At 42.1% G+C, this 25122-nt stretch overlaps 1 protein-coding gene across 1 annotated transcript; it reads left to right on the top strand.

Moving 5' to 3' along the window:
• The first annotated feature begins 1569 nt into the window (after positions 1–1569).
• On the top strand, positions 1570–23460 carry cds1 (CDP-diacylglycerol synthase (phosphatidate cytidylyltransferase) 1). The gene is made up of 13 exons (XM_036527696.1): positions 1570–2038; positions 13013–13161; positions 14178–14274; positions 16388–16485; positions 17361–17500; positions 18241–18299; positions 19102–19184; positions 19692–19779; positions 20138–20206; positions 20661–20813; positions 21361–21480; positions 21565–21668; positions 22210–23460. Exons 1-13 carry the CDS (start codon positions 1973–1975, stop codon positions 22340–22342), a joined length of 1359 nt encoding a protein of 452 aa, XP_036383589.1. The 5' UTR covers positions 1570–1972; the 3' UTR covers positions 22343–23460.
• The last annotated feature ends 1662 nt before the right edge of the window (positions 23461–25122 follow it).

Raw genomic sequence — 25122 nt, 5'->3', positions numbered from 1 at the left:
ATGTGCCAGAGAGAGAGGCAGATGGCCAGGAGACAAAACCACGAAGGTTTTTCAATGAACGCTGGGTAATCCATCACAGTCTCTCCTTCTCAGTAAGGTCCTTTGGATGTCACTTGCTGGAAGTGAAGGCATCAGTCCAATTCATCACTGTAAAAAAACTAGCATTGACAGTTCCCTTTTCTAAACCCCAATGTGACTGTTGGCAGAGTGTCTAAGTGTTCATAAAATGATAGTGAAACAGTGTATTAATGTCATATTCAATATTTAAACAAAATGAATAATTTGGCAGAGGGTTTAAAAACAAGGACAGACCTTGTTAAGCGAAACTCTTTGGAGTTCATGGACTGTCATTTACATGACTCATGGCAAACATAAATGTCTTTTTTGTGACAAAGATTTCCCTAGAGCAAGCTAAATGATCACACATTGTGGATGACAAATATGACAGAAACAATGGAATAGGAGCAACTGATAATGTCCTATAGACCTTAAAGCTCTTTGGCGTTTCCTTTGAAACAGGTAACAGCATGACAGCAATAGACAATGGCAACAGGCCATATTCTCTGTGGATTTTCATTCATTAATGAGGAGTGCTACGGGCTGATGTTCCCTGAGAGCCTTGACAAGCACAGACACATACTCAAAAGGCTGAGCAAAATTACCACTTCCCTCTGTTTACAGAGGGGAAATAGCGTTAGTAATAATGCATTATTACATAGATGTATTTATTTTGTATTCATTTTGTCTGGAAAATAAGACTTAGTTTTATAGACAATAAAACCAGAGTTAAGTTTCCGTTTGAGAATAAATCTTTGTCCATATTAAATATATTTGCCTTTATTCTAAAAGTGATCTGTCATATTACCAAGGAAGCTGCGCTTAAAGCAGTGCTCACTTACGACTCTGAATGCCAGGATTCAGGACAGGGTACGTGTACAACTATTGGAAAAACATATGACGCACAACCTGTTCAGCGAGTTTCGCTTCTTCTGATGCGAAAGAGAAATCCACTGTGTTGTAGACGTATAGAAGAGTACGTGTAGAAGTATGCTTCTCGTTTGCTCTGTCTGTTTGCAAGTGTAGATGAACAGACTGCTTCTGCAATAAATTACATTTCCTCTCTGGATACCTATTAATTTCAGTGCTAACCACCTATCATAAATGCTCGACAATTACAAAGGAAAGAGTAAAATGAACCAAATGCAATCCAATAATTATAGCTATCATTACTGGAGAAACAAGTGCCATTTAGCGCAATGATGGTGCATGCTGGACATGAACCATCCTTGAGTACCTAAATAAAGGTAACTGGAGTGCCGACTAGGTGAGACGAAATCACTTATTTTATAGCCTACTGGCAGCTCACACATACGTGCGAATGGCAACGGTTAGCAACTGCTAATGATTAGCCACCTCAATTACACAGTCAATGGTAACGACAGGAAACGGGCTTCGTTGTGAAAGTCAGCGTGGGTTAAACTGCTGACACCGATGAAATCCACGCTGCCCTCCCTGCTGGAGTGTCGCTGTGGCGCGCCTGTCACCGCACTACTCCCTCTGTAGAGCAAAGTACAGCACTGGCTGGCTACGGTTATTAGTTTCCTGTCGGATGAGTCCAGAGTCAGAGAGAGAGAGAGAGAGAGGGAGGAGGGGAGAGAACGACAGAGACTGAAGACAGACCTGAAACGAAACCCACCCCAACGCCGTCTACTAAAGCTAAGACTGCGGTTATAACCCAGGATCTGTCAGCAAGTGGCCGGAAGGAATTTTTTGACAGTTCAGCGCATCATTCGAACACTTCAGCGTTCGTTCTGTCCTGGCTGTCTTTTTCAATGGTAGCAATCTACCTCCTACACGTTAACCGGATTAGCTAACGAGGCTTGACATTAATTTTGGCACCCGCTCGTTTTTTTCCGTAATCTGTATACTGTGTAAAATTATTGGCTAGCTCGTGTTAGCTAGCTAGGAAGAAATGACGGAGCTGAGAAAGCGAGGAGGAGGCGGGGACCCGGACAGTACAGAAAACATTAGCGACAAGGTAAGCTACACAGTGTCCATCCAGTAATGTTAGATCGATAGCCTGCTAACTAGCTAGCCGGCAACCAACGTGTCCCGTGGATGTAGTATTTCTGTCAAACAAGTAACGTTATTGACATTTCATACAGTGAGGGTTACCGATCATCCGAAGCTATAGCTTTATTCATTTACACTGGTGGTTACTAGATAATATGTTGATTGGAGCTGCCATACCTTGTAACTTAATAACCACCAGCAATGACTTTGCTTCTTACATCAAGCCTTTATCTCAATGTCCTGCCCACGGATCGGACAGTAGCTACCCAGCTAACTAGTTTGCAAAGTACCATCACCATTTTTATAACGACCTTTTCAGACGGTCATACATTTTGCTAATTAGCTGACTGTTTAATATTTGAATCGCGGGATGGACAATAGGATGCCGTTTTCCAAAATTTCTTGCTGGCTACATAGTCTAACTAATGTTTCGGATTATAAACTTTCAATATGGTGTTAGACTCACATGTTAACATTAGCTATTCCATTATGTAGCGATCAGTAGCTTACCATTTGTTGAATTAAACGTTAATATAGCTAAATGAGCTAACTGACTGTGTTTAACCTTGCTAACATTGTATAGATACTACAGTGTAAACACAAACACTGAAACATGAACCACGGGCAGTAGACAGATACGGTAGCAATATCGTAGACTGCTGACAGTGACGTATGCAGACGTTATATGGAAGAAATTATAACTTTACGTCTAAGTTTTTAGCTATTTAGCTAGATAGTTGTCACCTCTGTTACACCGTGTTTTCATCTCAAATAAGCCGTTATTACCATGGCGATACCTGCCCCTTACTCTTCAACTAGCTATCCAGTTAATTATGGTGCTAATCTCGTCGATAGAAAAACAACCACCTGCCCTTCCTACATCTGAGTGTTTGCTAGCAAGCTAGCTAACCCACCCTGGAAGCTAGCTTGCTTGTCTGCATCTGAATGTGTCACAGGGAACCACTCACAAGTTGGTTACCCTCATGTTTTCCACATGGATTGAATTGATTTCTTGTATATGTTTCTTGATTTCCCGGTCACGTTCTCCTACCAAGGTGAGAACGACAGCCCATCTTGTATCATGCCATTTGTTCTCAGGCTCAGACTGCATATGTTGACCTGTTGTCTCTTTCTACCCAGTGTTACAGAGATCAGACCTGAAACCTTGTACAGACATTCAAACGCGTATTCTTTCTTAAGTATTCAAACTATTTTGAGCATGTGTTGTTCATTCCACCACGAGTCGCTTAACACTACGTATTCAAAGTTGGCTCTTTGAAAAGTGAAGTCTGTGGATTCGGAAGATGGGAGTTCGGGTCACGGGAAGGATCCAGTGTGTAATGAATGCTCCAGAGTCTAATGTCAAGCAACTGCGCGGGGGTATACATAATACAAGAGAGAAACTGCCTTTTTAACCTTACTCATATCAGTCTCCATGAAAGCTCTGGACCTATAGTCTGTCACGTCAAATGTGCTATGCTGTCAGTCTGTGAGATGCCAAGCCTGTTTTACGCGTGTAGTCAACCCACATTTTTACGTTCAGTGCCCAACATTTTTCTTTCATGGAACACACACACACACACACAGAAAACAAATTCGCTCTTCAGCTCTGTTTTCAGTAATGTGCAAGTCTTGTTCTGTGGACATGGTCCGTGCCTCTGATAAAACCTAGTTTTTCTCTTGACTTTGGCTGTGATGCCTGCTGCGTGAACACAATGTGTGCATTTTTTATGCTTGAACACAGGATATTTGTGATGTGTTGGTTTAGATTGATTAAATCTGATTTCTGATCATGACTGCGGTGGTTGATTCGTTTCATACTTTGTCAGGAGATGGAGAAGGTGACTTTTTAGAGAAGATTAATCGTGAGACATGCATCCTGTACCAGAACGAGAAGTTCATTAAAATAAACATTTTTTTAAACGCGAATCGATAATATATTAAAGGATATATTGTGTTTCTCTTCGTTCACTGTACGCACTAGACTCGAATTCGATTGAAAGCTCAGACGGACCTACTGAACATGGTAATCTGTGACGCTCATCTCATTTCAGGTTCTCAAATTAGGCCAGCTAGAGGCAGATGTTGCCTACCTGAAAGCAGACAACAAGCCGAATTATAGCGGCCACAGCAGTCCTTTGTCGCCCCAAGTTCTTCAAAATATATATGCATCCGGTCGTTTCACCCGTATTTATCTCTAATTTGCTCAAGCGGTGTGGTACAAAGGTGGAACTTTGTATTAGCTGTGCATTACGGGAGTGTGCCTGCATGCCAATGATGTCATTTTAACTCGCAAAAAGCGTCTAAACTTGAGCCATTGTACACACTGTTATACTGAATCTCAAAACATAAAAACGTACTATTAAATAGAAGATAAAGAGCAGAAAAAAGTCTGTTTCAGATTGGATGGCCGATGAATTAAGGTATTTTTCTTTATCTTAACTTCATTGAACATGACATTTGAATAAGTCAGCATAAAACTTGAATGTCAGTGTGGTGATGAAATAACTGTAGGCGTTGTAGGGAAAAGTTGTAGGGATTAACTGCGTTGTGCATCATTGGGTTTAGTGTACTTTCATTGTCAGTTGTGCATCTGTTGTTGGATGTCAGTTATGGGCTGGAGGATAAAATGTTTTTCCCCAGTTGCTTCACCTATACACACATAGACCATATACATAGCAGCCTCTGTATGTAAGCTATTTTATCACTTGTTTTTTCAACACCACCTGTAGGTGATGTGTCCTGCAATTTTCATCAAACAAAGAATATTGTAGGTAGTAAGAAGAGTCAAAGTAATAATTAAACTGGAGAAGATTTAGAAAACAGTGTCATTCTTAAAACTCACTTAAAAGCAAAAAAATGAGTATTGGGAAGCACAGTTTGAACCTCTGCCAAGCAGCAGCACATTTTCTCAATGGGGCCTGAACCCATTATATCTTTAATTGCCTCCATTAAACATCTATTTAGAGCTAATCATACCCAAAAGTACAGAATAACACCCATATTCTTTGCACATAAATGAATGTGATTAAAAACTTGATTTCACAGTAAACCCAATGCACATCTGAAACCCACATAGACTCTGTCAAATCGTATGAAATAATGAAATCTAACTGAAGTCAAATATCCAGCTGTTAGGACAGATATGAAAAACATGGCAGGACAAGTGGGAAGACTGATCTTGTTAGTCTCTCTCATCTGATGTAGTTGTAAGAAGATGTAATCTCCAGGGAGTAGAAATCTTTTCTTTAACAGCAGGGAAGCACCTTAAAAGGGTGTCATCTGCTTGTAGATTTCCTGGACCCCGTGCTTCATCCAGATGCGGTCTGGATTGCGGCCCTTGCCAGCGATCGGCACAGCGTTCTGTGATAGAAGGGCCCGTCTGTAATCACACTGTTCAGGTTGTAATTACAGGAATGAAAATGAATCACCGGCCTAATGCAGAGGCAGGGAGTGTCGGCGATTCGTGCAGAGGGACGCGGTGGAACGCGGTGTGTGTTCTGAGAACATTAAGCCGTATCCCGTAAGCCCACTGTGCCGCAGGCGCTCTGGCCGGCACAGGCCTCTGTTACATTCCCTTGCCGTCCTCTCTCAAGGTCAGCGTTCGCGTTTGTCAGCTGCCCAGGAGTCATAGCTAGATACAAGATGCAGTTCGTGTGCATCCTGCTCATGTCAGCCGTGGTTACGGGAGCAGAGAGTACCCCCCAGGCTTGACCTGACCTTGCTGTGATACCGCCGAAACCCCCACACCCCCCCCACCCCGTTGCATCACAGCCCTGTTGACTCAGAGTCATTCTTCAGAAGAGGAACAAAAGCAGGTCACCTACTACACACGGTCCTGATGAACAGTCCATTAGAACACAGCTAAAAGGAGTGTTTGTTTGTATGGTTGTGTGTTTTCTGTTTAGTCTTCATCATGACGCAGACAAACCCATAAAACTCATAGCCTGTTGTAGCCTAATCTGTCATTCTGCAAATTTATTTTTGTTGTCTGGTGTTTAGTCATTGTCCTGACAATAGGCAAAAGAAAATCCTTGTCCGATGTTATGCATTTTTACACAGATCTGCACCTCATAGAATATGAGGTACACACACGGATAAGACTGTAACCTACAGAGTCAGGCCAAGGAGGAGCATGGACATTAATCAAAAAAATCAGCTGATTCAGGTCTTTCAGCAAGTTCAGGGTTAGGAAGGGACAGAGAAGCGGAAGAAGATGAAGAATGGATGTTCGCTTGTGGTTCACCACCTGTTTTGGTGGAATCTCTCACATGAGCACATGCAGTGTGGCAATAATCATTGCAGAGCAAGAGTTGGTTCTGTTCTTCTTGGTTATCATAAAACATAGAATGTATGCTATATTACCTTTATTTTAAACATTCAGTATAGGTAGATTATTAGTTGTAGGGTATGGTTCCAAGGGTGCATCACTGGAGTGTTAGTGGTGATTTAGACTTTAAATAACTATGAGGGTGTTTTATGCATATTAGAATGAATGTACGCTCCCTGCTCACGCCCATGATCACACAAAGGCGTTACAGTTTTCAGCATCTGAGACACTCCCCTTTTTAACCAGCGTTTCACTCTGGAATTCAGAGGATTTGTTTTCGTTTGTTGTCTATGGTCTCAAAAAAGCACACTATTGTTTTTCACGTGGCTTTTTGAATGAATGCGAAAAAAGGAACAGCACAAGGTAAAAACAGTATAGAAGTAATACATGTCAGAATATTTTTACAAGTGATAATTCTCTCATTGCTTCATAGAGAGAGGCCAGCAGGCCATTCCCCTCTCTGCCCACTGTGGCACAGAGTGCTGTTTGCTAACACATAGTGGATTTTGTAGCTCGGCTCTGGGAGCTTACTACAGGCATTCAAAGTCCCATGCTAAATAGCTTCCACTGTCGGCTGCCCACGGGTGCAGTCCGCTGTGCAAGAATCCCTAATTAGGCCTCTTTTTTGCCACCTCGGCAAAGCATTTAAAGGGCCTGCAGTTACACTCCAAACGGGATTCACTCAGTCAAAATCAAAGTGGATTATGGGAGTCCCCCTTTCCAATCAAGGTCACTGAAAACATCTGACACCCGTCAGTGTGATTTCTGATTGGCTGCGATAAGGGAAGTTGTTGAGACGCATGGGAGCAGGTAGTGTTGCGTGTGGGTGGGGCCTGGGTAAGGTCACGGAGGTGCAGGGCTGGAGCTTTTTCCTCCCTGCAGGGATTACCATAGTCCCATTTAGTGGAGCTCATTACCCGGCCTTACTGAAAATCTCCTTGCTCCATGGAGAGGACATTTTTAGCCACGAGGAGACTCTACTCACACAGAAGGTCTGCGCTGTTTTTCAAGTCAAGTCAGATCCAATGAGTTTTAGCCACAGTCGCTTTTCCGTGCGTGGCTATGTAATGTAGCTTGCATATTAAAAGGACCTGTTTCTGGTATGAACCTCAGGTATAATTACTCTAAATCAATCAACAATAACAATAATAAAATGTGCCTAATATAGTGCATTTTACAATCAAGGTTTGCTGTAAAGCATTGTACAGAGGTTTTCCAAGGGGAAAAAAAACACAAAAACAAAAAAAGCCATGGGCCAATCTGGGAAAATAGAAAATTATTTCCTGACCCAATAAAAAGAGGCAATCAAGTGAAACTCCTGGAAAACATTTCAATACGAAAATACACACCACTCACATGTATGCTGAGATGTGTTTATCAAAGCAAAATGTGAAATACCCACTCTTTAGCTGTTGCTGAAACTCTTCAATTTTATTTTGCTGTTTTGACCTCCACCTACCCTGCAATATGAAACTAAAATTAGCTATATGAAAAAAAATAGCTAGATGAAAATTCATGCTTCAAGCCCAATGTGACCTCTCACGTACTGTGAGACTTGCAGATTCTCATTGTGCTGGGTTTCAACAATAGGGTGAAATTCCACACTAAGAACTTGAGTGTTTCCTTATTTATTAGCCATACTTCTCATGTTCAGTGGCACACTGACCTCCAACCACTTTTTACTTTTAGGGATCCTTTTGAGATTACTAATGCACCATTCATAGGCTCAGATTCAGTCTGAGTGTGGTGCACTTTGTGCTAAACTTTGACAAATAGGTATTGTCAGTTATGACCTTTTTAGGGTCCGTCACAGTATAATGACCTTTATTTAACAAGGAAGGACAAGTGAGTTATAGATATACAGTTGAGGCGGCCAGATTAAGTTAGGTTGTGAATTTTTTTTTTTTTTTTGAGGGTGTGTACACAGCCTGGACATCTACACTCTTAGACGTAAGGCCTCTATTCAGTCCTACCATGATGCCCTTTTGTCCTTTGGATAATTTAAGCAAGCATTACTAATGAGAGCACAACTTAAGAGGCAAGCATTACTCATCTTTTATGGCATCATTTAGAACAAATATCAGACTATTACTGGTGAAGGTCTAGAGGAGCATGTTTTATACTCAGCCACTTAGTAGATACATAGATTCTGCATGATACTGGATAACCTACTGGATACCTTCCTGTCAGCATTGGAGTGGCTGTGATGTGAATGTGCGGGCATTAAGACTCCATATCTGGTAGGAGGTGGTGAAGGGATTACGGCTGACTGAGAGCTAGCAGAGCTGGAACATTAAAGCTGTGTCGCACAAGCGCAGGGGAGCATACTCCATTTCCGCTCTTTTGGTTTTGAAAAATAATGTCATGGTCTGGACATATTTTTAGATAAGAGATTGTATAGTGGTAGATGGCGGGTGATGATAATTCCAGATATTTGCATTAATAGAAATGTTTTACTTCCACTTGTGGTATTTGGGTCTTCTTTGTATTTACATTGCATATCCTATTAGCCTAACTATTCAGTGCTGTAAAAGTAATGTATTATATGAGCCTTCAGATAATCTGTAGCTAACCATTAATTGTGTAACAATGCAGTATCTGCCCTCCTTGATGTCTAGTAGTATTTCATATTACCAGGTTGGCAGTGTACTTCCCTGTTGTCCTGTATGTGCCTGTAAACCTGCAAATGATCTGACAAAGGTAATTCTTCAGGTGTTTTACTGCCTGTATTATCAATGTATTCAAAAGACATTTGTCCCATTTTTGCACATCTGCCTGTCTTGCTTTCTTTCATTTTGGTTGTACATGAATGAATTCCATTCTTTGCAAGATATATTTTATGTTTTGGTTTTGTAATTGTGTACTGTTAGCCTTGGAAAACTGGTCTAAGTCTTGACGCTGTAGGGACTTAGGGACCAGGTGAGGTGCTGTGTGTTGTGCTCTGGGAGGTGCCCCATTAACTGGTTCCTTAGAGTAACTGTGTAATTACCTGCATTCCATAACTGGTATTACAACTGTAAATTACCACTGTAACCATTACACTGACAGCAACCACAGTGAAACTGCTGTATTTCTGTCCGCAGTGCCTTACGTCATTGGTAAATCTGGATGTCATGCGTGTTTATGTGCTCTCCCAACTCATAGCATGTACAGCTACGACATATTTTATTGTTAGCCTAATAAAGTTTTTCTCTATCTCTTTGGCCTACATTTGTATAAGAAAATGTAGTGCACACCTCAAAAAATTAATTGCTGTTTCTGTTCTGTGCTTTTAAAATATACATAAGGGGTGGATACTGAGGCACGTTGTGGCAGATGGAAAGCGACTGAAGAGAGATAGACAGATAATGGAGAATAACATGAGAAAGATACTCATTCGGACAAGTTTTCATGAAGCCATCTCTTTAATCCTACAGCAATGCATTAAACCCCTTTGATAATCACACCAGTGTTATTGATCTCCTGTAAAGTTGAAAGAACATCTTGTGAGAGATTTTCATTGCAACTGGATGCAGGTTTGTCTTCTCCTTATTAATTGACAGTTGGAGATTACTGTTGGTGTTAATCTGAACCCACTTTGTGATGAGGGCTGCCCCCTTTCGCAACCAAACTTGCTCCCAATTACTGTGGTATTGCTGCTAATTAGAGATGGAGAGTGAGGGCTTTGGCCTTTTGCTAATTTTAAACTGTGCTCGCTCTCTTGACTTTGGCCTTATTTAGCATGGTTTTAGGGAAGACGGCCATGAAAGGGAAATTTTCCAGAAATGCTAGCAGCTGTTTTGATGGACGGCGGAAACTTAACCACCCGTTGCGTGTGCCCAGGAAGAATCGCCATGTGTTCCCAAAATAGCTGCGTGTAAACACCTCAAAGCCACCACCCTGACTAGCCAAGACAGCTGGGTTGGCACTAGAACAATACACTCCTTGCCCCATACCTGTCCCTAATACCGTCAACTTTGGAAACTCAGAAAAAGCCCTGCTTTAGAGATCTGCTTATAAACCCCTGATTTCCCTCATAGTTTGCAAGCCATCGCAACAGCTGTAGAAGATGTGCTTTTCTTGTGAATGGATCAATCATGCTGCTGGTTTTGCAGAGAATTCCACTCAGTCATACATGCTCTGGGTAATGTGCCCCTGTGCTCTGGGGCAGAATGCACATAATCAGACTAAGACAGATGATGATTCTGTCAGCAAGTTCCAGCTGTCTTCAGTGGCTCTGTGCGATGTCAGGCTGTGACTGCTGCTTTAACCTCTAGTGTTGCATTACTTGATGAATGTCAATTACTGTTTTTGTATGAATTGACCATTGGAACTGCGTCATTCCATGCACTCTGTACCAATGGGTGGTTTTAAACATGTTCAACTCTTTCAACATGCTGCATGCCACCAGGCCACATCCCCGCATCTTAATGCTACCTGTCTGTCATGTAAAGGGGCGGCAGTGTAGAATAGTGGTAAGAAGCAGGACTCGTACTGGAAACGTTGCTGGTTAGATTCCCCACCGGGGCGCTGCTGTTGTACCCTTGGGCAAGGTACTTAACCCAGAATTGCCCTAGTAAATACCCAGCTGTGTAAATAGGTAACATGCAAAAAAAAAGTGTAACCTGTGTAAGTCGCTCGGGAAAAGAGCGTCTGCTGCGATGCCAATAATGTAATGGTAACGTAATGTAATGATAGATTAGAATAGTTCACGAAGCACTTTGCAGAATAAGCCAGGGAACATTTTACTTGCTGAATTTTTTTAACACCCTTTATCTGTTTAAGTGATGATCCTTTTCTGTTATTCTGTTTCCTGCTGCCATCTTCCTCTCCAGCAGGCTGTTAGTTGTGCAGTGTCACTACTGTACTGTACATAGGCCCCACGTACAGTATGCCATGGCATGGCAAGTGCAGGCGGAGTAGGACAGCCAGCCACCCATGTTTTGAAACACAATCCAGCCTGGCATTTACACAGCTCGGAGGACACTTATTTTTGACTATGCTTGTGCCCCGTTAGCTGGCCTGTGTTTTTTGGTCAAATACTTAACAAGCACTTAACATGCTTTTAGAGGAATTTGAAGGGCTTCTCAAGTTATTCTGATACATTTTTCTCCCCCAGAGACATTAATTAGCACCAGCTGGCACTGTGGTGACAGATTTTTCTGAAGGCCTCATTCAGTTTACAGGGTTTATTAAACTGCAGTTTGAGTGCTCGCTTCACGGGGTGTGGGCTTTTAACTGAGGCACATGACACAGAGTTACATACCCTGGCGAGTGCTCGGGCAAAGGATCCAAGTGCATTAAGGTATGGTATTGCCTAACCCAGTTTACTTGCTTAGGGGGTAAACTAGGTTAACTAGCCAATGACCTCAAAGACTCACTCAGCATCAAAATCATTATTTTAAAATAAACATTCATTTAAAACAAAAAGTAAAAATTCTAAAAACTGAGACACAGTGGCCATATTATATGTTACAAGTCATTATGATCAAAGTCTGAATCGCAAGTGTTTTGCATTTCAAAACTGTACATTCAGGTGGTTGAAATGTAGTTACAGTTTTAACACTTTTTACTGAAACTGAACATGGCAGTTATCGCAATCCAGGATGACCCAATCTAGCATGGATACAGACGTGATGTAAGATCAAGCCTAACAGGACCAGTGACTGACATTTTGATGGTAATCTGGTGTTTTGTTTTTGCTTCCGCATTTAAGGCCTCACTGCACTCAGTCAGTATACCTTGGCAGTAGGCAAGCATCACAACAAAACTGTATGTGGAGAACTGGAGAAACTGTGATGAGAGAAAGCCTTTAAGGTGGATCCAAGTCCCTCTCTTGGTACTTCCAGTACCATACATTGACTTGAGCTTGAACCTACTCTGAACGTTAGTGAGAGACATCTGAAATTTTTCAGTTATGATCAGTTGTCTTTACTACCTCCAGTTTGTGTTTTCAGGTGGTCTGAGTCATCGGTTTACCTCTCAGTGACAGGACTGGCAGGCAGTGGAGTTCTTTAAACAGCAGTAAAATCGCTTCAAAATCTTATCTGCTTCCAGTTTCCCCTCTTTTTGTACCAGTCACATCAAATCATGGCCAGAGTGACAAGCAGCTACCCTAAGGAACTCTAATGACACGTGATACCTCTGTTTTTAGTATCAGAGATACTGAGCAGAAGAACTGGAATTGGCATTTGTGCACTATGGCAGATTTGCACCTTTAAAATGGGGAAAGGGGATTGCCATATACCTTATCAGAAATATGGTGCCATGTTGAATTGTTCAAAGCTCTGTGTATATGTCTTTAAATGAAAATGAATGTGCGATTCGTATACTGTAACATTTATAAATGTAGTGTAAGCAGATTTACCCCATGTATCCTCTCACAAATTCATTGACTCAATCAAGACATTAAATTATCATAATTTAATGTGGCGCCCCTTCCAAAACAAACGATAGTACAAGAGGATAGTATGATGATGGGAGAAACAGGTCAGAAACAGGTCAGACACAATGGACTGGGCCTAGGTACCCTGTGGTAAATGCGGGGATTAAACATTGCAGCGTTGGCCTGTGGGACAGCACTGTCACGCAGCCAGGAATCCGCCCTCACCGGGCTCTCGTTCTGAGCAGGAGGCAGATGGAGAGGACAGACTGGGCCTGCCCGGAGAGCCGGACGTAGACAGAGAGGGTGAGCCCAAACCGGACACCCCGGAGGTCCCTCAGTCCGAAGACAACACTCCGCAATGTCTCAACAAAGCCCTGGAAGGGCTCTCCTCCAGGTAGGCCATCCCCTTTAAAAAAGGGGCTGGGTTTCTCTGTCTCTTAAAGGCGACAGCTCGGTGTTTGCCAGCGTTAAAATTGTGCAGCAATTCCGTTTCCTTTGAATGTAACGCCAGCCAGCTGGTGAACAGTATTTCTGTCAGGTGATATGCATAACGATAAATGAACGATGTCTGAACTGCTATATAAAGGCTCATTTAAAATATGGAAGGGAAGGTGAAGCAGTTGATGAAGTAGCCCTGTGCCTCAGGCATTGAAAGATTGCTAGGTGAATTTCGACGTGTTATTTTTCATGCTCTGCAGTCTGCAGAGGATTTGGAGTTCTGCATATGCTCTGGGCATATGGTCACAGATGAAGCTTTTTCTTTTTTTATTTTTGACTCACACGGCCATGAGGTCTGCCGCAGTGTGCCTTTGCGGCCGTTAATCCAAGTACCAGGCTTTGGTGAAATCAGCAATGTCTGTCCTTTAACCTCATTTGGTGGCCTGTGCTTTATGTTGCACAAATCAATGTGTGAAGAACAGAGCTAATATTTGATATGCGGACGAGACACCAGGATGAACGAATGAGGGGATCGGGGGGGAGGGATTAAAGGATATCCACCAGGACGCCTGTAATCCTTATCAGTTTTGCTGATGGATGGACGGATTTGCTGCAGCCGCCAGCCACAGTCTCTGTTCCAGCACTGTTTGCGGAGGACAGCGCTGATACTGTGCTTGCTTTGCTTACCGCGGAGTCCAGTCAATGGCACAGCATTAGTCACTCTGTGTTATGTGACGGTGCTGCCGTTGGCATTGACAGTCATAAACAAGGTTTATTTCCAGTCAAGCAAAGGAGCATATTGGTGTCTTCTGTTCTGTCTTACAGTGGCCCTGTCATTGTGTAGTAGTACACCCTTTGCATTGAAATCATTGTCAGATAATTATCAGCATGCAGACTGAGTTTGCAAACCACTTGAAAATGAGTGTGGTTACTTGACCCAGCATGTGCGTTTTTTTTTTTTCTTGTCTACAGATGGAAGAACTGGTGGATACGAGGGATTTTGTCATTAACAATGATCTCCGGCTTCTCCCTGATGATCTACTTGGGACCTATCATGTTAATACTGGTGGTAGGTTTCCTGGATGCTCCGGTTATTCTGCCCCAGTTAAACTGGGGGGATGAACAGATGTAACATAATGTGCAAATGGGGAGTGGAGTTATGGCGTAATTTCTAAGTTTGGACAGTCATGCATTATGAAGAGGACCTGGCAGAATATTAAGATCACCCTCATCAAACACGCACATGCACACACACTTTTGCTCTCTCTGTCTCTTTCTCTCTCTGGAGCTCTTTTTCTCTCTTAATTACTGTACATACATCCATACACACACTCACTCACACACACACACACACACATACTCGCTCTCTTTCTAGTACTCTCCCTCACACTCACACATTCTCTCTGTCACACACACTCTCATACATTTACATTTACATTTATTCATTTAGCAGAGGCTTTTATCCAAAGCGACTTACATAGGTTACAGTTCTTTACAATGTTATCCATTTATAAAGCTGGATATTTACTGAGGCAACACACACACACACACACACACAAACACTTTCTAGCTCTCTCTGTCCCTCTCCCCCTCTCTCTCTCTCTCTCTCTCATACACACACACACACACACACACACATACACACATATGCATACTCACACTCTCCTTCTAGCACTTTCTCTCTGTCCCTCCCTCTCTCTCACACACACACACACACACACACACACACACATTAGCTCCACCTACCTCCCATGTCCAACACAACCCAAATGCACCCCCCGCCTTCCTGCCCTCCCAGGCCTCTCATGTATGTCTTCTAGAGTGGGATATTTTTAACATGCCTTGTCACTGCTCAATGGTGGATTCTGTTTCAGGCAGTACTGTGTCCTGGAAGCCACCGGAGAGTGTTTCCTGATTAAGATAGCACAGCCTGCAGCACTGTGCCTCTCCATTCTCCAAACCTTTAGCTGATTGATTTCTTAAAGATATTTTTTTCCAAAATTATCTCTCAAGTCACCTCTCTTGAATGATCAAAAATGAAACAATGCTAATCATGTCAATCATACAGAAAGGGCGTGTTTCTGAGTAACTGAGAAGATCCGTTTTTGGCTTGTGTGACTTCTGAGTCGCTTTATCCTGAATGCCTCTTAATTATTATTTTGTTACTTCTGTGTGTTATCTGTTATTTTCCAAATAAAATATATTATCTGTCATATTCCAAATAGGCTGTTTCAGTGCATGCACAAGGGGCTGTTTCACTCCTTGTGGTTTACATTGCATTTTGAAAGAAGACAGGTGTTTCACATCAAACTGCAGTGTAAGCAGGGGCAGGCTCACTTCCTAGGGGGCAGCAGCTGTACAGACTGATAACAGGAATGCAGAACATCAGTTTGTTTTGCAACTTTAAACAGCCTGTTTGTTCAGATATAAATCAAGAAACTATTGAACTTAAACCCACATTGAAGCAAGAGGAAATGAAAGCTCAAATTCAGGGCTTGTGTCACTTGCATGACATACATCCATACATCGCTGAACCACACTGTATACGCATCTCTAACCTACTGTTTTTTTCATTAGCTTCATCCACTTGCAAAACAAGAAATATGTAGCTGTATGTAGCTGTATGCAGCGTGCAAACTTGATCAAATGCATCAAGTTGGGGAAAATTTCAAATGAGTGAAAACTGAAGTTCATATTATTAATAGCGATTCATTGGTTGAAATATTAACGACATACCCCCGTCTTTTATTCAGAGTAATCACGTTTGGAACAAAGCCTCAATTGGAATATTGTTTTCAGACAAAGATGTTTATATGGTCTTGTCGTCTTACTAATTCTTCAGAATTCTGACTGATAATGAGATTTCAGAGTGCAAGCAAATGGGGTCATTGATATTCAAAAATACTGCTTCTGGCTGTTGGTACATGTTTCCATTTAACTTGGAAATGGAATTGGAAATTGAATGAGTATCTGAAGAGTTCCTCTGTTAAGCTGTCTACCCTTTTGCTGCAATTCAGCCTAAGATTTATGGTCCACAGAGCAGTCATCCGTGAAGAAAAAAAATCACCAGACCCTGGCGCTATGCTCCCTTATGTCTTGCTGTGCCTCGTCCTTTGGTACCCAAATGCTCGTTTCCACACTAAACTCACAAACTGAATGTTTTTTTTTTTTTTCAATTTCAGGTCATGACCATTCAGATCAAGTGCTTCCAGGAGATTATAACCATCGGGTACAGAGTCTATCATTCCTACGACCTCCCCTGGTTCAGGACACTAAGCTGGTAAGCCATTGCACAATGTGTAAGGTGAGATCACAGCGGGGTGTCGGTGTCTGACTCGACCCCACTGAGCCATAGCTCTCAGTCCTTCCTGTTGTCTCACGTGAAAAACCTAAACTTTGTTCTCACAGAGGCATATGCCTTTCAAAAGTTAGGAAGTTAGGAAAAAAATAACAAAATATTTCACTGTTTTGTGACCCAAGAGGCCCCCCATATTATTCAGGCCAATGCTAAGGGCCTGACCAAAGCCAAATGAGAAGAAGTTGGCTGCATAACACTGTGTAGTGGAGATGCTTATCCTAAAGAGCCAATCAGCCAGCGACGATAACCTCCACACGAGCGTGAATCACTGCTCAGCAACCTTTGAATGGGGTTTTTCCCTCACACCCACCAAATTGCATTACTGTTGAATGTCCAATCTTCTGTTGCTCTGGCTAGCTGTACAGCCTCGGCAGCGTACCTGTAACCTGTGAAATGTGACTCTGTACTGTCCTTGTCATTCGAGAAGACGGATAGTCATTCCTTTCTGACCCCCTGCATTGCAAACTACCTCTGATTTGGGCTGGAATTCAATCTGACAGTGTTGCAGTTTGTCCTTAACCTTGAATAAAGACTAGTGCGAGCCTTACTTTATTTCTTTTTTGCTTAGTCCTTTACATAAGATTGTGACACGGGTGGTCTTATGTCCATGAATCTAAGAAAAGTATTTTACAAGTTAAGAAAAAGAAGTTCGGTAACACAATGTTAAGAACAAACTGCTGCCTAGATTGAATTCCAGTTATAGACAATGTTACAGGGTTAAAGTGTCAACAGTATTCACATGGATTGCAGGTGCCATTTGATTTGTTCAATGTTAAGTGTGCTTTCATGCATTGCAGGTACTTTCTGATTTGCGTGAACTACTTCTTCTACGGGGAAACAGTGGCAGACTACTTCGGCGCATTCGTTCAGAGGGAGGAGCCGCTGCAGTTCCTGGTGCGCTACCATCGGTTCATCTCCTTTGCACTTTACCTGGCAGGTGAGCCTCTCCGTCCGACCCTATAACTCCCCGGGATCAAGGAAGTGTTGTGGGCCTATTGCTGGTGAAGAGATGTGTAAGGAGGATTTATTGCCCTGAATTTATAGTCCACTGCTGAGACTGGTCATTTGGGCTGACTCCTTTACTCATTAATGGTCAGGAAACATAGGCACTTGTAATAGTTCAGCCTATTTGTAGTGCATTATAGTTTGACAAAATATAACTACACAAGAATTTATCAGTGCACATTTGTCATTTTCCATTGTGTGTTTCAGACAGGCATTCAGTGGTTTATATAAACCACCTGATATAGTATGAATAAAAAACTTAAGTGGCTTTGCATTTTTCTACACATTGTTCATTTTTATAAATAAAATGAAAGCGTCAGTGCCTGCCGTTATAACTTAGAGATGATGATAACGAGACATTTGTGCAGAATTAAATTGTATTGTTGTTTTGGAAGTCAAAAATGCCTCAGCCCAGAGCAGTCTGCTTGCTGGCCACTGGACCTATATGTAAAAATGTGTAATCACATTTCCTTAATGTTTTACATGTCAGTTCTTAGGTTCAAGTACAGTACAAGTATACTTAAGCAGCACTGGGGTATCAGTCTGGTACATTTAGTTAAACTTGGGAGCTGTATCCAAGGAGCATATGTTCAAGTGCAGGGAATTGCAATTGTTCTGTTTTATTCCCCACCGAATAAAGGAAACTGACCGCATGTTATTTACTCTTTGCAGGTTTCTGCATGTTTGTACTGAGTTTAGTGAAGAGACATTACCGCCTGCAGTTTTATATGGTGTGTATCAGCGATGTAACCACCAGTACTAATACCGCAGAGTTGACTGCCACGCTAACCATGGCGTTGAGGGACCTTGCCAACGGGAGATACCGGACGCCCGTGCTTTTATGCAAAATCCCCCACAATGCACTACACAATCCTGAACACACCAGCCACATCTGATGTCTATGCATTTACTCAGCTGCTACTGTGGGGCAGGGGATGGTCTTTATTGGTTGTGATATATTCACAAAATCTGATTGGCCCATAGCCAGCCATTCAGAGTTGAATACTAAACCCTTGAACTAAACTCTACAGGATCTTTCATTCAGTATGGTTTGTCACATATACACAGTAAGGTTTGTGTATTTGTATTTGTTTGTCATTTGTATATTGCTCCACTATAGACAGGCAGATTTGATGCTGAGCTACATGATATCTACAGCCCCGTAATCTGTCATTTTTGTCTCTGTTCTGGTCTCATAGATACAGTAGTTAAGTGTGCAAATTCTAACTGTATATTAGGATCGATTGCAATGGCATGATTAACTTAGACTAGTTGTATTAATACCATAACTTTCCATTTAAAATGCTAAACTGATACAGCCAGCTCTTGAGAGTATTACTCATCTGCATTGCATTCTCTGTAGGCTGATATAGCCATATGGTCATCAGTATTTGTCTCATCACCTGGCGTACTGGTGTGACGTGTGATTCAGCTTTTTCAGTCTTGTGTACCGTTGTGTGTACCGTCAAGTGTTTTCGGAGGTCTGGTGCGTCTCCGGCGTTGAAGTTGTGCGTGTTGTGTTTGCCATTTCAGTTTGCTTGGACCCATGTGACGCTGTTGATTGTGGTAACTCAGTCACACCTTGTCATTCAGAACCTGTTTGAGGGCACGATCTGGTAAGCGGGAACCGTACTCACCGTGATTGGCCCGTTTAAACCGTCAGCAATTCAACCATTCAAACAGAATTAAAAAAAAAAACATTCAACATTCCAAAAAAACAAAAAAAAACAGAAAAACACCCTAAATGCGCTGCTTTGCAGTAATGGGCCCGAGTGTCAGTCAAATATTCATCTCTGTTCTGAAAGTGAGGAACTTACATGTGTTTGTTATGTGTCAAAAAACTTTGTAGCTAGCACTTCCATCATCCCAAAATGTATTTCTTCTCTTCATTCAACCACATGTGTGTGTCATCTTTTTGACTGATTTGTGTAGAATATCTCCTTAAAACTAGACCATCCTTTGTAGTTTTAGCCCTTAACAGAGTATAATGTTCCAATCGTAAGAGTTCATAGTATGAAAGAAAATTATTGTTACACATTACGTACTCAGTAGAAGAGATGAAGGCTTGTGATGTGCAATGCTATGCACGGTGCTTTTAAGCTAATCTTTTTGTCTGTGCCAAGGTTTATTGTCCCAATATCCATTGTTATCTGCAATGACATCATGGCTTACCTCTTCGGCTTCTTCTTTGGCAGAACGCCATTGATTAAGGTAAATATCAATTAACACTCGCGCTTTTGGTCTAAAATACTGTTTGTGGTGCGATAATGGCACCTCAGTATAGAGCACCTTTTTATCTCTGTTTTTTATTTACATTCTTCTGAGCCACACTTCAGTGCCTTCTGCATATTGTTCAGACCCAGTCATCTGAGTTGATGGAACCCAGGAAAAAGGGAGTAGTCTTGATACAGTTAATTTTTTGGTCAGTCATGAGAGGAAATTATCACCATAGTGATAAACAGTGATAATGTAGTGAGTTACTATACAAAACAGAGGGGTCTCATACAGAGTGATTGTACAGCTAAATGGAGGAAGCAGGACTTATTCAGCCTCGTTTGTCTCCTGGCAGCTCTCCCCAAAGAAGACCTGGGAAGGCTTCATTGGAGGATTCTTCTCCACCGTGGTCTTCGGATTTATTGTAAGTGGATCTGTGGAAGATACCCCAAGTTTATATCATATCTGTGACTTTTGTCGTCCGTAACCTTTGCCTGCCCCACAGTTTATCTTTAACTTTGGCTAACCTCTTCAAGTAAATGGTGCAATTTTCATGCCCTGTTGGGTGTTCTGTTAACAGAAAGTAATGGGGCAGCAGTGCAGATTATCCGTTTTGGTAAGGGGAGAGGGTTGAGACCATAAGGTCGCAGGTTCAAATCCCATGTGGCATACAGCTATTTATATGGTCGAGCAAGTGGCCCTAGTCACCCTGGATACATGTGCCTGCTAAGCATTTAAATGATGTGTCGTAATTAAGAAAAGATGTGTAAATAATGAAAAACATAACACTTGATTGGATTTATTTGTTCTGATTCGCTCAGTAAACTTATTGAGGTCATTTCCTTTTGAACACCCATTTTGTGGCCCTGTGCTTTCAGTTTGCCTACCTCCTGGCTCAGCACCAGCACTTTGTGTGCCCGGTTGAGTACGACAGCGAGACGAACCGTTTCGCGGTGGAGTGCGAGCCCTCCGAGCTCTTCCTGATTCACGAGTACACCCTCCCGGCGGTGCTGCAGAAGACCCTCCGATGGGTGAGGACCATGTCAGCCGCACAGCAACCACAGCGCATTGTGGGGAATGGGCTTTCTGTGCCACTGAGCAAGCTTGTCTGCACTTGCACAAATGCGTTATGGAACATTTGCTCAGTCGAGATGTTTATTCATGTTTCATGTCCCCCACCCCCGTATTCGCTGTAGGACTAGAACACGCTGCCCATCTGTTGACAGGATGATTTCTTATGTGGCCACAGGCTGTTCCAGGGCTTCGGCAGCATCAGCAGATTGTGTTAGTTACATACGTGAAGAGGGGTTATGGCCTGTTGTCTCAGGGCAGTGCTGCGCTGTGGTTTATGGAGCAGCGCAGTGCTTATCGTGACATTTTCACTGCTTATTACTCACAGCGCCCAAGGGCCTCCGTGCTACATTGATCAAGAGCTTGACTGGAGGTGATTAGTCATTCATAGTGGTCGCAGGGATGCAGGGCAGTTAGATCTGTTACAGCGTGAAGTCTCTAGCGGTCAGGGCTTCAAGATTCCGGAGCTGGGAATAATACCCACGTGTTCTCGGTCTTTCTTTGCAGGAAAAGGTGTATCTGTACCCCTTTCAGATCCACAGCATCGCCCTCTCCACTTTCGGGTCCCTCATAGGGCCATTCGGCGGTTTCTTTGCCAGTGGATTCAAGAGAGCTTTCAAAATCAAAGTAAGCAGTTGTTTTGCATGCGTGCAAGCATGTAACTGGTAATATTTCTGAGTGGCTGCAGGCTTACGTGTTTTCTCCCTGTAGGATTTCGCAGACACCATCCCGGGACACGGGGGCATCATGGATCGCTTCGACTGTCAGTACCTGATGGCCACGTTCGTTCACGTTTACATAGCTAGCTTTATCAGGTAACTGTGACGCTTTGTCCTCCTCTCACAGTAATCAGCTCTCAAGGACTCTGTTTCTGGGTAATGTCTGCTAATTCAAGGAGACACACAGCATACCCCACTTTTATTAAAGATGTTGCTGGATTCTGTTCTGTTCTGACAGCATACTGTAGAGATTCTGTCTGTGTATTGGAGACATGATATTCCATGCTTTACAATGAAGCTTTTGTCCCTGTATTTTTGTACCTGCTGGAGTTTTTGAGAAAGCAGGCATTTAGGATTGGTTATTAGCCGTTAAGGCCAGTACTTGGTTCTGTTGCTAATCCGATAATAATCGCTCTGGCCATGTGCAGAATTGTTGAAACAGCCAAAACCAAAATACATTCCAGACCTGTCTGGTTATGAATATTCATAGAGGGCAGCGATCTGCAGATCTTTGAGAGCGCAGGGTCTCTTAAGCGAATTGCTGTTGAACACAGCCTGCAGTGTAGTAGTAACAGTGTGGTAGCTATGCAGACATCTGTTATCTGCTTATCTGATGTGTGACTGTTGTGTTTTCCAGGGGCCCGAACCCCAGCAAGGTGTTACAGCAGCTGCTAGCACTACAGCCAGAGCAGCAGCTCAGCATCTTCAACATGCTGCGCTCCCACCTGATGGAGAGAGGCATACTGCCCCCTTCTGGCACGGAGGCGTAATGAAGAGGCCAGAGATGGCTCCAGCCTCCCAGTCAGTCTCCCTCCCCTTGATTTTATTATTTATCGTGACTGTGAATACACTGCACTGCAACTCCTGACGTCAGGAGTCACCTGGACAACACACACAGACTTCGTGCTACCCTGGGACTTGCATGGCAACGCGGGTGAATCCCAGAAGGCCACGGGAGTGCCTGTCGGCCCTTTTATTGGAAAGCATTACCCAAAAGACTTTTCAAGCTCTGTGAAAACATTGTGTCTTCCAGACAAATGAATCCAAGCACATGCCTAGAATGAATGTAGAGGGCGACAATACAGGAGTCTGCAGTGGAGATACGTTCATGTGCTAATGCTGCACTGACTCCACACAATGTAAGGAAAAACTGCTCGAGTCTGTGCAGCTTCCACAGATTGGTGGGTAACCAGGCTACAGTGGACACGATCACCCGTCTGTATCCCTGTACTAACCGCAGACACTGGTGTTCCAGGAGTCGAGATGTCAGCCGCACTTGCTACAGTATGTAGAGTAGGGTGTGCCGTCTAGGTGACAGTAGTCTTAACTTCAGAATGAAAAAAAGGATCAAAACGTGAGCATGTACTGTACATTGGAGGTCCTGCTGTTGCTGCTGAAATGTGTCATTTTCCTCTCTCCTTGCACATTACCAAGAGTGTGGTGTCATTTTAGAGCAGATAGACTCAAACTGTTGATTGAGGTTGACGGTTCAAAGCATGGCAATAGGTACTGTTAATGACTAAAAGGTAAAGCTACCGCACAGACTAATGCACACTTGTACAGTATGTGTATGTGTTTGGACATATATATATATATACACATTAAACTGTACATCTGTAGACACATGTACACACGCACGTAAAGGGTATGCATTTGTCTATAACCTATAGCTGTGTATATATATATATTTATATATGATATAAAGAGTACCTATGTGACTTGTCAAGTAAAAATGTATTTAAAGACTAAAAAGAGATTATGCAAACAGTGGGATCTGTCATGTAATTTTCAGTAGGCAGCATGTTTAAGGTTACTCTGGCTTGATTAGTTGAATTGATAGAGAGGCAAGGTTTTATGGTTTGCTGATGTGAGGCAGCTTTTTAAGGACGCCGCATAGCTACATGGAAATTCAAAATGACTGTGCTTTCACTGTACGGTGAACCAGTTTTTGTAGTTGCACTGTAGGTGAGAGAGTCACTTTTTCTGCAATCTCTCCAGAGGTACTTGTTGTCATCAAACACTGATGTTGTATGTCTGTAGACTTGTTTTTGTAATATTCAGTTAAAATGCCTCTTTAAAATTTGAAGAGTAAAGTATTGTAAATTATAAAAGTGAAAGCAGTGTTTAACAGCTTCATTGGCTGTTCGTTGGCTGTCAGCTGTTTGGTACTAAAGTCTAAAGCTGAGAGTCTTTTGTTCTCTATTGAAGCTTTTGTTCTCTGTTGAAAATGGCGGCGCCACCAGAATATAGTTCTGTTATAGCACAAATGCTGACTTGAATATGAAAAACGGGATTGAATTGTCATTCAATCTTATTTTCAGTTGCCCTTCCAAAAAAAAAACAAAAACAAAAAAGTTTACCAAACTGCTGCCCAGTTAAAACACATTTCACTATCTTCTCTTAACTGCAACTTAAGGGGGTTTCAATCTAACCATCGGGAGGTGTTGTTCTTTGAATGTAAGCTTTAAAAATGTAAAGTTGTTCTTTTTTCACAAGTTATACACATTGTCATAGAAGCAGGGGTCTCTGAAATTAATGTAATACTTGTCTTAAATTTGTTCCTCAGATTTAAGGGCAAAGCACCATAGTGGTTAGATTAACTTCTACCCATCAGTCTTCCTGAAAAAACTTATCTAAGCACAGTTTTTATTCTCCAGTGAATCGAGTCTTGATAAACTCTTCAATGCCACGTGCCGTGCGCACTAAGGGACATAACATTGACTCGATAATTCAATAAAACTGTTTAGTGGCTGCATTGACATGCAGCAGGGTTGCATTTATCATGAAATGGCTGTTTTGATATGTGACAATTTGTCCTATTGATGTTTTAGCACTTTTTGAGATAGATTTCTGATGGTTTTCTTTCTCCAGTAGATGGTTTACTTAGCTCTACTCCTCTGTGAAGTTAAAGAAAGTGTTTTCCCTAGAGAAAACTGAATGAATCCCCAGAATGAGGGAGCTTGTAGATTTTGGGACCAGTTATGTACTGTATATCTGTTGTGGATGCATATATGTCCAGCCCTTGTAATTGTGGTTCATGAGTCTATACTTAAATTCCTCTTCAGGATTGGTTTACAAGAATAAATTATGTAAAAGCTTGTACCCACCATCACAAGCAAAGCAGATGCAACTCTGAGCAAAAGACAAGCCAACATTGTAGTCCGAGGTCTATATATTGAGTGGGTCAAATTTATGTCTAAATTATTATGTGGTGTAAGTAATATGATCAGAGTTATGTTCATTTGATTGTTCTAGCCTTTATTCTGTGTCAGTAATTTTTGCAAGAAATATGGCCTATAAAATTAACTTAATTATATAATACGCTCTCATACAGATATTATGCGCTGAGAAAGATATATTTTTATTTGAATAATTTTAATAATTACTGTTTTGGGTTTGATTTTATTTGTACATATTCAGGATTCTCTTCTTATGCAAATGAACAGCATTTGGACTGGGCAAGATTGATAAATTTGAAATTGTAATGTCTTGTGAGTGCAAGAATACACCAGAGATTACAGGCAAAAATGTTTTGTATAAAGAGTTATTA

This window comes from Megalops cyprinoides, chromosome 4, assembly GCF_013368585.1.
Source record: "Megalops cyprinoides isolate fMegCyp1 chromosome 4, fMegCyp1.pri, whole genome shotgun sequence".
NCBI lineage: Eukaryota > Metazoa > Chordata > Actinopteri > Elopiformes > Megalopidae > Megalops > Megalops cyprinoides.
Note: the sequence above shows the minus strand (reverse complement) of the source record. Positions and strands in the feature narration are given on the sequence as shown.

What these genes read in the sequence shown, in the direction of transcription:
- cds1 (XM_036527696.1), top strand. Translation starts at nt 1,973, where the DNA reads ATGACGGAGCTGAGAAAGCGAGGAGGAGGCGGGGACCCGGACAGTACA. An exon ending in CAGAAAACATTAGCGACAAG is followed by an intron (nt 2,039 to 13,012) that starts GTAAGCTACACA and finishes CGTTCTGAGCAG; the next exon opens with GAGGCAGATGGAGAGGACAG. An exon ending in CTGGAAGGGCTCTCCTCCAG is followed by an intron (nt 13,162 to 14,177) that starts GTAGGCCATCCC and finishes TCTTGTCTACAG; the next exon opens with ATGGAAGAACTGGTGGATAC.